This window comes from Haematobia irritans, chromosome 1 (genome assembly GCF_050003625.1).
Source record: "Haematobia irritans isolate KBUSLIRL chromosome 1, ASM5000362v1, whole genome shotgun sequence".
Lineage (NCBI taxonomy): Eukaryota > Metazoa > Arthropoda > Insecta > Diptera > Muscidae > Haematobia > Haematobia irritans.
The window spans coordinates 147,077,392-147,094,491 of NC_134397.1; the positions used below are offsets into that span (position 1 = coordinate 147,077,392).

The 17,100-nt window shown below is 35.4% G+C and overlaps 1 protein-coding gene across 1 annotated transcript in view; it reads left to right on the top strand.

Annotated features, from left to right (window-relative positions):
- LOC142221976 (uncharacterized) overlaps positions 1-17,100 on the top strand; it is a 39,850-nt gene that overhangs the window by 18,054 nt on the left and 4,696 nt on the right. Inside the window, exons 3-5 of the mRNA XM_075291870.1 lie at positions 4,940-5,151; positions 5,220-5,344; positions 6,024-6,540. Coding sequence (XP_075147985.1) covers positions 4,940-5,151; positions 5,220-5,344; positions 6,024-6,540 — 854 coding nt within the window. The remainder of the gene's footprint in view (positions 1-4,939; positions 5,152-5,219; positions 5,345-6,023; positions 6,541-17,100) is intronic.

Consider the following 17,100-nt stretch of genomic DNA (forward strand, 5'->3'; position numbering starts at 1 on the left):
CCTCAAAGGGATGCTCGCAGGGAAAAAATTTGGCTGCTATGAAGAGGTGATCGCCGAAACTGAGGCCTATTTTGAGGCAAAACCGAAGGAGTACTACCAAAATGGTATCAAAAAATTGGAAGGTCGAATCGTTGTATCGCTCTTGAAGGGCACTATGTTGAATAATAAAAACAAATTTTGACAAAAAATTTATTTTCCTTTGTTAGACCGGGGACTTATCAGCCAACCTGTTAAGTTGGCTAATGTCCGCGGTGGAACACAATGTTAGTAAAAAGAAACATTTAAATCTGAACCAATTTTGAGGCAATTTCGCAAAAGGGTATTTTGGCCATTTGGAAAAAACATAAATGTATATGGAAGCTATATCTAAATCTGAACCGATTTCGACCAAATTTAGCAAGTATAGTTAGAGTGATAATTCTACTCCCTGTGCAAAATTTCACGTAAATAGGATTACAACTTTGGCCTCTGTGGTCATATGATGGAAAATCTGGCGAAAGATATATATGGGAGCTATATCTAAATCTTAACCGATCTCAACCAAAATTGGCGTGCATATCCAGAAACTTAATTCTACTCCCTGTGCAAAGTTTCAAGTAAGTCGGAGTAAAACTTTGCCCTCTGTGCTTATATTAGTGTATATCAGGCGAAACTTATATATGGGAGCTATATCTAAATCTGAACCGATTTCTATAAAAGTTGGCAAGATTACACTACAAAAATACTTACATGATATTAAAGATTACGCAACCTAAATTTTAGGATGCGAAATTTACACACTATTATTCCTTTCGACCCCGAATTTTTATAGGTATCGCTAAAATTTTTTTTTACTTTTAATCATGTTGAAGTCTTTTAAGAAGCGTCTAGCCAAAATTTCGGGACGCCACGCCCATTCGTTTAGGCGGTAGAGAATGTTGCCTGTGGGTAACTTTGGGCAATTGTGACTACAAAATAGTTTGTATTGTAATGATAGACGTATTACGTTTTATTGGATTTTTGTTAAATTTTTTGTTAGCTTACAGTAAATATATACTTAGATGCGCGCGTGAGTAGAATTTCAATCACGCTCAAACACATTCACGAAGAAATATTTATACTCACGCACGCCATTTGGGTAGGAATTCACGGCCACGAAATGAATTCACGAAATGAAAAGTCATACTCGCGCACGCTCACACATGAACGATGCTTATGTCTCACGCTTTCATACGATTCACGACAAATTTCGTAATTCACGACAAATCTCGTGAGTCACGAATATTTTCGGAACACGACAATTTTCGTGGCTCAATAAAATTCTGGTAATTAACGAAACTTCTCGTGACTCACGCTATTGAAATCTTAAGCGTGATTAAATAAGTAAAGGTGATTAAAGTCGGTGAGCTTGAATTTAATCGTGAACGTGAATTAGTTCGTGAGTGTGACTTTTTGTGTCTGTTTTACCGTGAGTGTGAATTTTATCGTGAACATGCATTTTATCGTTAACATGAATTTTATCTTGAGCGTGAGTTGGATCGTGAAAGTAAATTTTTATCGGGAGCGTGATTTCGGAGAAAGTTTACTCACTCAAAATCACGAACTCAATTTGATTTTTACTCACGCCTCACACATTTTTCTTTAATCCAGTTCACGCACATTCACGAGATTTCGTTTAAATTTCATTCACGGCTTCGCGTGAATCACGCGTGACTCACGAAAATGTTTTGTTTTTTTTTTTGTTTTTAACCCATGTCAATTTAACTGGAGGTGTAAAAAAACCGAAGTATTATAAAGCGCCAATATTCGTGCAAATAATCCACTAGTATGTTGTCAAGAAGTGGATTCCTCCCTTTTTACGATTCCTTCCAAATTCTCCACTGCACTGCAGATATGTTTTCCACATCATCGCCGCATTTCTCGTCACTGGAACATCCCTATTGAAGTTCAAAATTTTTTCAAAATCATTGTTTTTCAAACCTTTTTTCTCCAGGTCTTATGTTCAAAAATATGTAATTTTACTACCACAATTGCCCAAAGTTGCCCACAGGCAACTTTTCATTTTCAAAAATTTCTCATCTGTTGTTTTTTTGCAATTCTAAGATTTGACTTCCAGAAATATTTTATTTGACATGTACTACAATAGATTTAATAAAAACTTTCAACATTTTAGTTGTAATTTTTGAAAAAAGTGATATGTATAAAAACCTCTTTTTAAATTCGCAAATATTTTTTTCTTGAGGTACGTGCGTATTAATGAAAATTTTTTTGCTAATTGACAACCAAATTAGCTGATTTTTCATCCAACTTGAAGAAAACACTTGTAGCTTTTGATACCATTACAGTTTTATGAACAAAAACAGCGCGGACAGTGAGTCTCAAAACACAAAAAGTTGCCCACAGGCAACTTTAGGGTCGAACGGGTTAAGGACAAATTTCTTTAAAATAATGACATTTTAATTAAAATAAAGTTTATAATCTTTGCTTCAAAAATTTTTTTCATTAAATTTAGGACACAAATTTTGTAAATTTGCGTCCCTGCGTTAAAGTCGCATGTCTTTGAACTAAGGCTAATTTTCCTTAAAGTAAAGAAACACATTTTTGATTTAAAGAAATTTTCCTTAAATTAACTGAAATATTGAAACTTTAGATTTAAGATAAAAACGCTTCAATATAGGCTAAGACTTATTTTGAGGATTTAATATTTAGTTTGAGGATTGGTTTAGAGTTTTTTTTTGGAATTAAGAAAAATTTTTTAACTTTGAAGTATCCGTTATAATTTGGATTTTTAAACTGGCATTTGTTTGTACGTGAGTAACTTTATTAATAAACCGCGAAAAGAGAATGACAAATTGATAAATGAGATCTGTATCCTAATTTCAATCTTATTTGTCCTAGATTTAAAGCCAGATAGGTCGCTAAAACATTTCTTTATTATAAAGATGCGGTTTATCTTTGGCTCGGAATCAATACCAAAATCCTTAAGAGAAGGTCAAAATCTTTGGATCCAAGTAAACTTTTTTGATATGTTAATTCTACTACCTGTGCAACATTTCAAATCAGAGTACAACTTTGGCCTCTGTGGTCATATTAGTGTAAATCGGGCAAAAGATATATATGGGAGCTATATCTAAATATATTAACGAAGGTACTCATCTGTCAATCTATCTAAACTCAATAAAAGTTTAGTTAAGGTTTAAGTATTGATTCCGAGTCAAAGATGCGACTTCTTTAAAATAAGGACAATTTTTAGAGAGGTAGCTAACTTTAAATCTAGGACCCATAAAATTAGAGTACAGACCAGAGAATGAAGCCGACCCATTTTTGTCGGTGGCGGAACCGCACAGTGGTTCCAAATCGCTTTTTTGGAAATAATTCTGTAACGGATTCTTTGAATGGATAAAGATATCCGCGTGTGAAAGCTGACGTGTTTTACTCAATGCTTGCCAATTTGTGGGTCCCTATTGGATCCCTAGTGGATTGTGGACGAAAGATTGTCAGTACAAGTTTCTATGCAATCCATGGTGGAGGGTACATAAGATTCGGCCTGGTCGAACTTACGGCCGTATATACTTGTTAGTTCAATGACAATGGTCCTCATTTTAATAGCCGAATCCGAACGGCATTCCATAATGAGATGAAACCACTTAGATAAGCTTGAAACACTCAGAAATGCCACCAGAATTTCGGTTCTGTGATCCAGCGATAAAAAATCGGTAACCCATAGTCGAAAAAATTTTACTTCGAATTTCCGAATTCACATTTTTATCAAAATATTCCTTAAAAATTACTTCGAAGTAAATGCGATAGTTCTTAGTCTCTTATAATCAGGAAGGCGCTGGGAAGCGGGCCGGGTTCGGTTAGTATCATGTCTAAAATCCTAGAAATCGACCTGCTTACCTAATACTAATACTAATACTAATACTAATACTAATACTAATACTAATACTAATACTAATACTAATACTAATACTAATACTAATACTAATACTAATACTAATACTAATACTAATACTAATACTAATACTAATACTAATACTAATACTAATACTAATACTAATACTAATACTAATACTAATACTAATACTAATACTAATACTAATACTAATACTAATACTAATACTAATACTAATACTAATACTAATACTAATACTAATACTAATACTAATACTAATACTAATACTAATACTAATACTAATACTAATACTAATACTAATACTAATACTAATACTAATACTAATACTAATACTAATACTAATACTAATACTAATACTAATACTAATACTAATACTAATACTAATACTAATACTAATACTAATACTAATACTAATACTAATACTAATACTAATACTAATACTAATACTAATACTAATACTAATACTAATACTAATACTAATACTAATACTAATACTAATACTAATACTAATACTAATACTAATACTAATACTAATACTAATACTAATACTAATACTAATACTAATACTAATACTAATACTAATACTAATACTAATACTAATACTAATACTAATACTAATACTAATACTAATACTAATACTAATACTAATACTAATACTAATACTAATACTAATACTAATACTAATACTAATACTAATACTAATACTAATACTAATACTAATACTAATACTAATACTAATACTAATACTAATACTAATACTAATACTAATACTAATACTAATACTAATACTAATACTAATACTAATACTAATACTAATACTAATACTAATACTAATACTAATACTAATACTAATACTAATACTAATACTAATACTAATACTAATACTAATACTAATACTAATACTAATACTAATACTAATACTAATACTAATACTAATACTAATACTAATACTAATACTAATACTAATACTAATACTAATACTAATACTAATATTATTTACTTTTTAATATACTAACATAATATATATTTATATTTCTTGTACAGGAAGTTGATATCCCCATTTGTTTGGACTGTTATGGAGAAGGCACAGTGGGTATTGATGGTACATGGACTGGTCCTGGTATGCCACCATTGAATTACTCGGCCACTGATAGACGCTATTGGCTGCTAACAGTTATGTCGGGATTTTATACACAAAAAGATTATCCCATGTTGGAAGAGAAATTAGCCCGGCTCTATCGACTGGCCTTTACGAGGTAAGCTTTAGAATTTTGAATTATATTTAAGTTTTTTATTAAATTGTTTTCTCTCTTTCTTTCTAAAGGCAACAAACAAAACATTTGGGCATAAATGGAGCTCAACAAATATCGGGGATATCTCTAACAGCGGGCCGTGACCGTAGGCATAATAAAAATGCGCAGGATGCAGAAAATGTAACAACAATAAAAGGTATATAAAATTCTAAAGTGAGAAAAAAAAAATTGGGAAGAGCTTTAAAAACACACAAGAGCTTCAAAAGAAAACTTCGTTTGTCAAAATTTCGTTTCTCGGCAAAGAAAATTCTTTCAGTGCAGTTGATCAAGCATTCTTGGTGTTTGTAAGCGTTGAACCCAATCCGCCGACCCGCCAAAAATATGACGCAGAATATATCTGACACGATTTTTTATAATGGACTGCCTAATTCATTTGGTCATTTTTATACCCTAAACCACATTGTGGTCAGGGTATAATAACTTTGATCTGCCAAAAAATGTGCCTACAAGACATATTGATTTTAGACCTCATAAAATAGCGCTTGGTCCATGTATTTGTTGTTCGCAGGATTCTGGTCGCAATTATTAACCGATTTTGATGAAATTTTGTATATGGCGTTTTGTTGGTACAAGGAAGAACGCTATTGAATTTGGATGAAATTGGATCAAATTAGATATAGCTCCCTTATTTATATATCGTCCGATTTCGATAAATGGGGTCAGATTGCGTTCATTTTCTAACCGATCGGCGTAAAATTTGCCACAAAGTAATCTAATTGAGAACTCTTTTAGTCCGCTTGTTTATTCACTTGTTCTTTTTTCAATTACTAGAAATCAATTACCCCCTTTTTTCTTTACATTTGTAAATTTTTCAGAACCTCCTGATTATGATGTCGAGCTCTTGGATATGGCTGTCAATAATACATCGAAAAACGATCATCATTTACCTTCGTCATCCACATATCCTATAAATACCAAGTCGGAATTGATAACATCATCCGAGGAGAATATGACAGAAACAACAACTTTGTCGTATCAATATTCTGATACAGATATACAAGCGGAATCCTCTGATATAATAGCTGCTCATAGTACACCAGCTCCATGGGAACTAATACAAGAGAATGCTCCAAAATTGGAAAAGCAAATAATGGCTCCCTTAGTATTGCCACAAACTGTAAGAGTTTTGCAACCTCAACCAAGACCTCAACCCACACAAAGTCCTCCTTCGTTATTACCACCATTGAGTATTCGTGATAACCAGGTGCGTGTTGTCATTCACAATATCACACAACTGACTGAGGAAGATGTGGAACGAAGCAATGCTGACGGTGATAGTGGAACCTTTGGTGGAGTGTCTGGCATATATGATGGTGATATCAATGATAGAATGTAAGTTAAAGGTAGAATGTTTTGAATTGCATAGCAAAAAAAACTATTATAGGAGCTTAGTTTTCCAATACAAATTCGTAGGTATGATTTTTTGCCTATTCCCTGACTACTCCAAATCAATATGGGGTTGTCTAATATGCATACGATTTACATAGCTAATTAGACATTTAGGAATACACTCGCATATCTCTATGGCGAATTCAAAGCGACTGGATATTTACTTCGTTATACAGAAAATAAAATAAATTTGTTCTTTTTAATATTTTTTTATTTGACACTAAAATAAATGAACCTAACAATAAGGAAAATATTGCAAAACAAGTATATACGGCCGTAAGTTCGGCCAGGCCGAATCTTATGTACCCTCCACCATGGATTGCGTAGAAACTTCTACGAAAGACTGTCATTCACAATCGAATTACTTGGGTTGTGGTATCTTAAAACTTCTTAACATCGTTTTCTAAATTGTGACTTAGTTCAGACGTGGTATATATTAGACAAAAAAGTTATGTATAGTTAAGTCTACAAATAATTACGAATCGATATGGACTTTTTGAACGGTACGTAGAGAGCCAGAATTGAAATATGTGGGCTATATAGAATTATGTACTTGATATGGACTAATTTTTGTGTGATTAGGGATCGATTTATCTGAGGGCTATATATAACTATAGACCGATATGGTCTTAGTTAGGCATGGTTGTTAACGGCCATATACTAGCACTATGTACCAAATTCCAACTCACTAGGATGAAATTTGATCCTCCAAGAGGCTACAAAACCAAATCTCGGTATCGGTTTATATGGGGGCTATATATGATTATGGACTGATATGGACCACTTTTGGCATGGTTGTTAAATATCATATACTATCACCACGTACCAAATTTCAACCAGATCGGATGCATTTTGTTTCTCCAAAAGGCACAGGAGGTCAAATCTGGGGATCGGTTTATAAGGGGGCTATATATAATTATGGACTGATATGAACCAATTCCTGCATGGTTGTTGGATACCATATACTAACACCACGTACCAAATTTCAACTGAATCAGATGAATTTTGGTCTTCCAAGAGGCTCCGCAAGGCAAATCTGGGGATCGGTTTATATGGGGGCTATATATAATTATGAACCGATGTGGACCAATTTTTGCATGGTTGTTAGAGATCATATGCTGACACCATGTACCAAATTGGGAGCCACCGTGGTGCAATAGTTAGCAAGCCCGCCTTGCATACACAAGGTCGTGGGTTCGATTCCTGCTTCGACCGAACAACAAAAAGTTTTTCAGCGGTGGATTATCCCACCTCAGTAATGCTGGTGACATTTCTGAGGGTTTCAAAGCTTCTCTAAGTGGTTTCACTGGAATGTGGAACGCCGTTCGGACTCGGCTATAAAAAGGAGGTCCCTTGTCATTGAGCTTAACGTGGAATCGGGCAGCACTCAGTGATAAGAGAGAAGTTCACCACTGTGGTATCACAATGGACTGAATAGTCTTACTGAGTCTGATACATCGGGCTGCCACATAACCTAACCTAACCTAACCTATGTACCAAATTTCAGCCGGATCGGATGAAATTTGCTTCTCTTAGAGGGTCTGCAAGCCAAATTTGGGGTCCGTTTATATGGGGGATATACGTAAAAGTGGACCGATATGACCCATTTGCAATGCCGTCCGACCTACATCAATAACAACTACTTGTGCCAAGTTTCAAGTCGATAGCTTGTTTCGTTCGGAAGTTAGCGTGATTTCAACAGACGGACGGACGGACGGACATGCTCAGATCGACTCAGAATTTCACCACGACCCAGAATATATATATATACTTTATGGGGTCTTAGAGCAATATTTCGATGTGTTACAAACGGAATGACAAAGTTAATATACCCCCCATCCTATGGTGGACGGTATAATTAAGGAAAATATTGAAGAAAATATTATCTAAACTGTATTACAAACGCTGATATCAATGAAACATTCAAGAAAATTTATTAGACGTACACCGCAAAAAATTCCGTAATTAAACCAGGAGCCGGAGTCGGAGTCTTGGAGTCGGAATCTAAAGATTTTGCTGGAGTCGGAGTCGTAAAAATTTTGCTCGACTCCGACTCCGGCTAAACCAAATTTTTTAAAACACTTCATATTTTTGTAACTAAGAAAGTTTTTACGCGAATTAGTTTCCATTGCGTTATTCATTCGATCAATGTACAGCATGATTGTAAATGAATATCAACTTCCAATTAAGGCTATCTTTTTAAGTTTTCTAGAATGTTAGACTAGCAGATGGGCTGTATAGATCCATTTTAACGCACATATCAATTTATTTGAAATATTTCGAACAATCGAAATTATTTTTTTTTTATTTATTTTAAGGCCATATACATATGTGGAATATTGACAGAAAATTTTTTCAAAGTTTTTTTTTTTATAGAAAATTTTATCGAAATGTTTTTTCTATAAAAAGTTTTGTCAAAATTTTATTTCTATAGCAAATTTCTATTTATTTCTATGCACAAAGGGTAGAATTGACATTCTACGAATGCTTGGTAAATTTGATTGAAATCGGTTCAAATTTAGATATAGCTCCCATATATATCTTTCGTCCGATTTGAACTTATATGGCCTCAAAATCCAGGGTTTTGCCGTGATTTGCTTCAAATTTCGCACAAGGAGTACGTTTAGTAGTATCGGTAATTGTAATTGAAATCGGTTCAGATTTAGATATGGCTCTCATATATATCTTCCGTCCGATTTGCACTCATATGACCAGGGGGGCCAAAGTTATACTCCCATTTACGTGAAATTCCGCATAGAAATTCCGCAGAATTATTATTCTAACTATACATGTCAAATTTAGTCAAAATCAGATTATATATAGCTCCCATATATATATGTACATCAGAGTTGGGGAAATATGGTAGACTGTTACACATGTTATACCCATTTTCAATGGAAGTTTCCTCCAATTAACTGGATAGCGTTAGCCGATTTAAATTTTAATTCTTTTAATTTTGTGGAATTAAAAAAAATTGTCTCCTTTATATAGCTTCCAGCAAATGTGAAGTAGTTGAGATGGTAACACAAATTTTGGCCTACATAGGGGTGAAGGGTATAATATAGCCGGCCCCGCCCGACTTTACTTACTTTACTTACTTGTTTGTTACACTTTTATTTTCTTATTATCTAATTTTTACAAATTGAAAAACTTCTTCGCTTCCACCAGGGGTTGAACCTGGGTCTGTTGGCACCATAACACAACGCTTTTGCACACTCAGCCGCAAACGCCATTGAACACGATTCATCAAAATGTCTATTCAAATGTTTGTGATATGAACCTAATATGACACCACGGCATGACATTCTAACTACTTCCTGAGATGTTCTTTATTATTAGGAATGAAAAAATAAAGAACTCCGGTTCAAATCTCACTAGTTGCAATTTTTTGTGCTACTTATTTTTTCTAAGTTTGTTGTTTTTGTTTTTTTTTACCTTTTTGTTTATTACCTTCTGTTTTCTTTTTGTAAATTCAAGCTCGAGGTCAAAGTTTTATTTTCTGTTTCATTTTTTTATAATTCGATATTTCGATCTCCTTCGGAAATCAGCGATGTTGCTGCTACCACACTGGCTCGTTTGGTTGGTTTTTTTCTAAAAAATATTTTTTAAGTTTTTATTTTGTTTTTTCCTTTCTAAGACTTGTCCAAAAGGATTGCATCTAGGGTGTCCAAAACCGACACCGGTTAACCGGATTTAGTTACACAAGTCGAAACCGGATAATGAAAAAATTGGCATTTTCGGTTAACCGTGAAAACCGGTTTTTGACCATCGGTTACCGGGTTTTCTGTGTTTCAACGAAATTTCTTTCTATTTTTCATATATTTCTTCCATAAGTGGAACTTTTTGCAGAGATATACTGAAGGTGAGAAACAAATCACTGCCCTACGCGAAATTAGTGCAAATTGCCACTAATAGACCCATTACGAGTACAGGACTGGTAATAGTCCTCCAGTTTATCAAGATTTTTAATTGTCATATAAAGGGTGATACGGTCAAAATTTGGTCAAGGGAAAACGCGTGTAAATCGGTGAAATCGTTTATTTAAAAAATCAAATTAAATTTCTTCAAACACTCTTTCACGTAAATTTCTTGGTTTACAGTCCCGGAAGCTAGGAAAATGCTGCTTTTCAAGCCACAGGTACAGATGGCTTGCCAAACCAGATATTTTTTTGCGAACTTTGACAGTTTTATGTGCTTGAAAATATCTGCTACCTTTCCCCTTCCTTTTGCCGTATAAAACTCCTGTCCCGGAAGCTGCTTGTAGTTGGCTTTGACGTAGGTTTCGTCGTCCATTACCACGCAGTCAAACTTCGTCGGGTACATCCTCCGGGATCGCGCTTTGGCCGTCGTATTTTGTTTATCATCGCGATTTGGAGTCACTACCTTCTTGTAAGTCGATAGCCCGGCTCGTTTTTCGATGCACGGTTGTAGACGATACACCCAGCTTATTTGCGGCATATCGGGGAGAGAGGTTAGGGTTTCGCTTGAAACTACCGGCAACTCTCTTTGTCGTCTCAGCGGCTTCCGGTTTTCGATTTCCCCCCGATCCAGACTTCCTGGCTGTCGACAAACGTTCCCCAAAAACTTAAGTACATTTGTAACGGTTGATTTGGCAACTTTTAGCGATTTTGCCAGCTGTGCGTGCGAGTAGCTGGGATTTTCGCGATGCGCGAGCAAAATTTTGATACGCTGTTCTTCTTGCTTGGACGGCATTTCGACAACTGAAGAGTGAATTCCAAAATCAAAATAGGAGCAACATTCTACACACACACACCTTCAAAATGAGGGGTGTTCAGGTTCAATGCAAAATTGAAAGAAATACGTCAAGTTTATATTGACCAAATTTTGACCGTATCACCCTTTAATATATTGATTTGTATGCTCACTTGATATTAAAATCTCTTTGAATCCACACTTTTACTACAATACAACTATCAGAATTGTATATTGTTTAACATATTCCTTTCTGGTGTGATACAGATGGAAACAGGGTCCTAATGAGGTTCATGAGCAGTTATCTATGGGATAGTCCTACTAAGTTGTTCCACGACGTGTCCTTTGTGATGAGTCCAATGACAAACCCATGTTAAAGTGACCGGTCCATTCCATACGCTTGGACCAGAACTGTGACTGGTCCATACACACCAGGGACTAACCGTGTACCGGTCCTGGGGTTGATCCATTTCCCGTAGGGTACTTACAACACAGTTTCACTAAGTAAATGAAGAGACTTTGGTCAAACGACATTCAACTTAGTTATAAAGTCGTTTCTTTGAGCTCAAATAAACCCGAATTTATTAGAACCGTTGTGACATTGTCTCAAATCTATTTGTATTTGTTTGGACAGACATTTTAGACAAACAACATTGTCTGTCTAAAATGTCGGTCCTCAGAAAAGAAAAAAAATCTTTTAGAAAACTTATATATGTTACAATCAGTCAACGAGTAGTTTCAGCGCAAAAGGAGCATTTTAACGGCATTCAATTTTCTAGTCAATGTTCTATAAATTGTTAATTTTATTACAATGATTTTTTTAATAAAATGAGTTATTAAACTAATTTTCACTAAGTTTTATAATTTCGGTTTTAACCGGTTAACCGGTTTCGGGATGACGGGATGGGATTTTCGGGATGACTGCATTGGAAGTGTAAAAAACTTGATGGGAATTCCGGAGTGCGCTTTAAAAGAAATTTTTTTGAAACAACTTCAAATTTTTTGCTGGGTAGTCATTATACATCTCACCAATATTTTTGGCAAAATCGCCTATCAGGCAGCGACCCGTTGTAGCAGGTATCAGGAGTGATATCTGATGTATGAGTGATATCTGATGTCTTGAGAACACTAGCATATCTATTGTACGGTTTAAGTTTTAATGGGGCCATATTTGCTTGGTGTCGTTACAACCGTTGCAATTCTCCCATCGAACATTTCCCCTCATAACAGCCTTCACATGCAGTAAGAGCAAGTAGCCATCCAACAGATTCTAGTTCCCCTGGAATATGTAAGGTAGTTCCTAGCCTTGCTACCTCATTCGATTCGCTAACTCACCAGCCTTTTTTAATTGCAAAAAAAAAATATTTAATAATATTATTTTTTTTGGAAATTTTCCACAGCCCAATGAAATTTTTCGTTTTTAAGTATGTCGCAAAGATTTTATGAGCTAAACGTGGGTATAAAGCGATTCCAAACAAGTAAGGAAAGTCTAAAGTCGGGCGGGCCGGATAATGCACTAGGGTGGAACACAATGTTAGTAAAAAACAAGTATATACAGCAATAAATTCGGCCGGGCTGAATTTTAAATACCCACCACCATGAATCAAGTATAATAGTTTAGTATGAAAACTCTTCGTCGTAGTGGGTTACTTGATAATATATAGAATTGTAGGGGGTTTGATGACAAATCTTCTCCCAAACGAGCCAGCTCCCGAAGACAAACTTTAAAGATTCTACCTATGAATACCAGATAAGATTCTGGATTTATGAGAACCAATTTTGTTTGAGTTTTAGAGAAAATATAAACATATGGTGTATATGCTGAAATTACGCCTTGATTTAAAATTTTAAATCTGTAGATTTTTCCGCATTTATTTAAATACGATGAGTAAAATCTGGAACTTTTACTTTCAGTTTGAAGCAATTTTCATGATCAGTTTTCATTTGACACAAATTTTAGAGACAATCGTTGAATAAACGAAAACACTTTATAAGAAAAAGAAATTTCGTTTGCCTAAAATTTTATTATAGATTAATAATTTCTAGCAAATCGGATAAAAACTACGGATTCTAGAAGCCCAAGAAATAACGCCGGGAGATCGGTGTATATGGGGGCTATACCAAAACATGGACCGATAGGCACCATTTGCTACTCACATATTTGTGATCTTAAAATACCTCCAGATTTTCAATTTCAAACAAATCGGCCAGAAAATATAGAAGTAAAAATCGAGAGATCAGTCTATATGGGGGTTATACCAAAAAATGGACCGATATACCTCAATTTCGGTACTCTTATTCATGGTCTAAAAATACCTCTAGATTTCGAATTTCAGGCAAATCATGTAATAAATACAGGCAAATCATGTAATAAATACAAAATGAAATTCTGAGTCGATCTAAGCATGTCCGTCCGTCCGTCTGTTGAAATCACGCTAACTTCCGACCGAAACAAGCTATCGACTTGAAACTTGGCATAAGTAGTTGTCATTGATGTAGGCCGGATGGTATTGCAAATGGATTATATTGGACCACTTTTACGTATAGTCCCAAACCGGCCTCCAGATTTGGCTTGCGGAGCCTCTTGGAGGAGCAAAATTAATCCGATCCGGTTGAAATTTGGTACATGGTGTTAGTATATGGTCTTTAACAAACATGCAAAAACTGGTCGACATCGGTCCAAAATTATATGTAGCCCCCATATAAACCGATCCCCCGATTTGGCTTGCGGACCTTCTAAGAGAAGCAAATTTCACCCGATCCGGTTGAAATTTGGACGTGGTGTTAGTATATGGTATCTAGGTTAGGTTAGGTTATGTGGCAGCCCGATTTATCAAGCTCACTTAGACTATTCAGTCCATTGTGATACCACAGTGGTGAACTTCTCTCTTATCACTGAGTGCTGCCCGATTCCATGTTAAGCTCAATGACAAGGGACCTCCTTTTTATAGCCGAGTCCGAACGGCGTTCCACATTCCAGTGAAACCACTTAGAGAAGCTTTGAAACCCTCAGAAATGTCGCCAGCATTACTGAGGTGGGATAATCCACCGCTGAAAAACTTGTTGGTGTTCGGTCGTAGCAGGAATCGAACCCACGACCTTGTGTATGCAAGGCGGGCATGCTAACCATTGCACCACGGTGGCTCCCTATATGGTATCTAACAACCATGCAAAAATTGGTCCATGCCGGTCTTAATTATGTATAACCCCCATTTAAACCGATCCCCAGATTTGACCTCCGGAGCTATTGGGGAGCAAAATTCATCCCGGTTGAAATTTGGTACGTGATGAAATTTGGTACATTGCGCTAGTATATGGCCGCTAACAACCATGTCAAAATTGGTCCATATCGGTCTATAGTTATATATAGCCTATCCCCAAAAATAATCTAGCAAAATTTTATTTTTATAGAAAATTGTGTCAAAATTTTATTACTATAGAAAATTTTGTCAAAATTTTATTACTATTACTATTCGTTTTGTTTTGTTATTGTTGGTTTTTGTTCTTTAATCAGCTTAAAACCATGCATTGACTAAACTACAAGTGTAGCTTAACCAACAGTGAAAAGAATGTTTGTCAAATTTATTTGGGCAAAGCCCTATTGACTGCAAGATGGTTGGATGGACGCACGTTTCGGAATTACCTCATTCCTCATCAGCATCCTCTACTTGCCGCAAAACTATCAACCAATTATCAGAATAAATTCAGGCAGTTCATTAAACCCAACAATGAACCACACTTGAACCTTCCGAAAAAAGGGTTTGCATGATAGCCGGCTTATGCCGAAATAAATTCGTACAAACATATCCCTTTTCCTATGCCACTGTCACATCATCGATTTGAGTGCAGTTGGCTGGGTTTATTTTGAGCGTGCTTCCTCTTTTTTCATTCGTTTTGTTTTGTTATTGTTGGTTTTAGTTCTTTAGGCATTGTTGTTGTTTTCTGATCTCAGCTTAAAACCATGCATTGACTAAAGGCTTCCAAGAAATTTAATGTTCCAAGAGCCTCCCGAGGATAAATCTGGGGATCGGTTTATATTGGGCCTATATATAATTATAGTCTAATATGGACCAATTTTTTCAAAGAATGTTAGAGACCATATGCTAATATAACGTACAAAATTTTAACCGAATCGAACGAAATTTGCTCCTCCAAGAGGCTCCGGAGGCCAAATCTGGGGATCGGTTCATATGGGGGCAATATACAATTATGAACCGATTTGGACCAATTTTTGCATGGGCGTTAAAGGTCGTATACTAACACCACGTACCAACTTTCAATCAGATCTGATGAAATTTGCAATCAATCACGAAATTAATTTGATTCAATTAATTTTTTAATTGACATGTCTTCAATTAATTGAAAGTCAATTAACAAATTTGTTGATACTATTAAGTTTTGTGATTGATTTTTGTTTCAATTACAAAATTTGTTGAATCAATTAAATTTTTAATTGAATATTTTTTATACCCACCACCATAGAATGGTGACGGGGGTATAATAAGTTTGTCATTCCGTTTGTAACACATCGAAATATCGATTTCCGACTATATAAAGTATATATATTCTTGATCAGGGAGAAATTCTAAGACGATATAACGATGTCCGTCTGTCCGTCTGTCTGTCTGTCTGTCTGTCTGTCTGTCTGTTGTAATCACGCTACAGTCTTCAATAATGAAGCAATCGTGCTGAAATTTTGCACAATCTCGTCTTTTGTCTGCAGGCAGGTCAAGTTCGAAGATGGGCTATATCGGTCCAGGTTTTGATATAGTCCCCATATAAACCGACCTCCCGATTTGGGGTCTTGGGCTTATAGAAATCGTAGTTTTCATCCAATTTGCCTGAAATTTGAAATCTGGAGGTATTTTATGACCATAAAGAGGTGTGCCAAAAATGGTGAGTATCGGTCCACGTTTTGGTATAGCCCCCATATAGACCGATCTCCCGATTTTACTTCTTGGGCTTATAGAAACCGCAGTTTTTATTCAATTTACTTGAAATTGGAAATCTAGAGGTATTTTAGGACCACAAATACGTGTGCCAAAAATTGTGAGTATCGGTCCATATTTTGGTATAGCCCCCATATAGACCGATCTCCCGATTTTACTTCTTGGGCTTATAGAAAACGCAGTTTTTATTCAATTTACCTGAAATTGGAAATCTAGAGGTATTGTAGGACCACAAATACGTGTGCCAAAAATTGTGAGTATCGGTCCATATTTTGGTATAGCCCCCATATAGACCGATCTCCCGATTTTACTTCTTGGGCTTATAGAAACCGCAGTTTTTATTCAATTTATCTGAAATTGGAAATCTAGAGGTATTGTAGGACCACAAATATGTGTGCCAAAAATTGTGAGTATCGGTCCATATTTTGGTATAGCCCCCATATAGACCGATCTCCCGATTTTACTTCTTGGGCTTATAGAAACCGCAGTTTTTATTCAATTCACCTGAAATTGGAAATCTAGAGGTATTGTAGGACCGCAAATACGTGTGCCAAAAATTGTGAGTATCGGTCCATATTTTGGTATAGCCCCCATATAGACCGATCTCCCGATTTCGGGTCTTGGGCTTATAGAAACCGTAGTTTTTATCCAATTTGTCTGAAATTGGAAATCTAGAGGTATTTTAGGACCATAAAGAGGTGTGCCGAAAATGGTGAGTATCGGTCCATATTTTGGTATAGCCCCCATATAGACCAATTTCCCAATTTTACTTCTTGGGCTTCTAGAATCCGAAGTTTTTATTCTATTTGCCTGAAATTGGAAATCTAGAGGTATTTTCGGG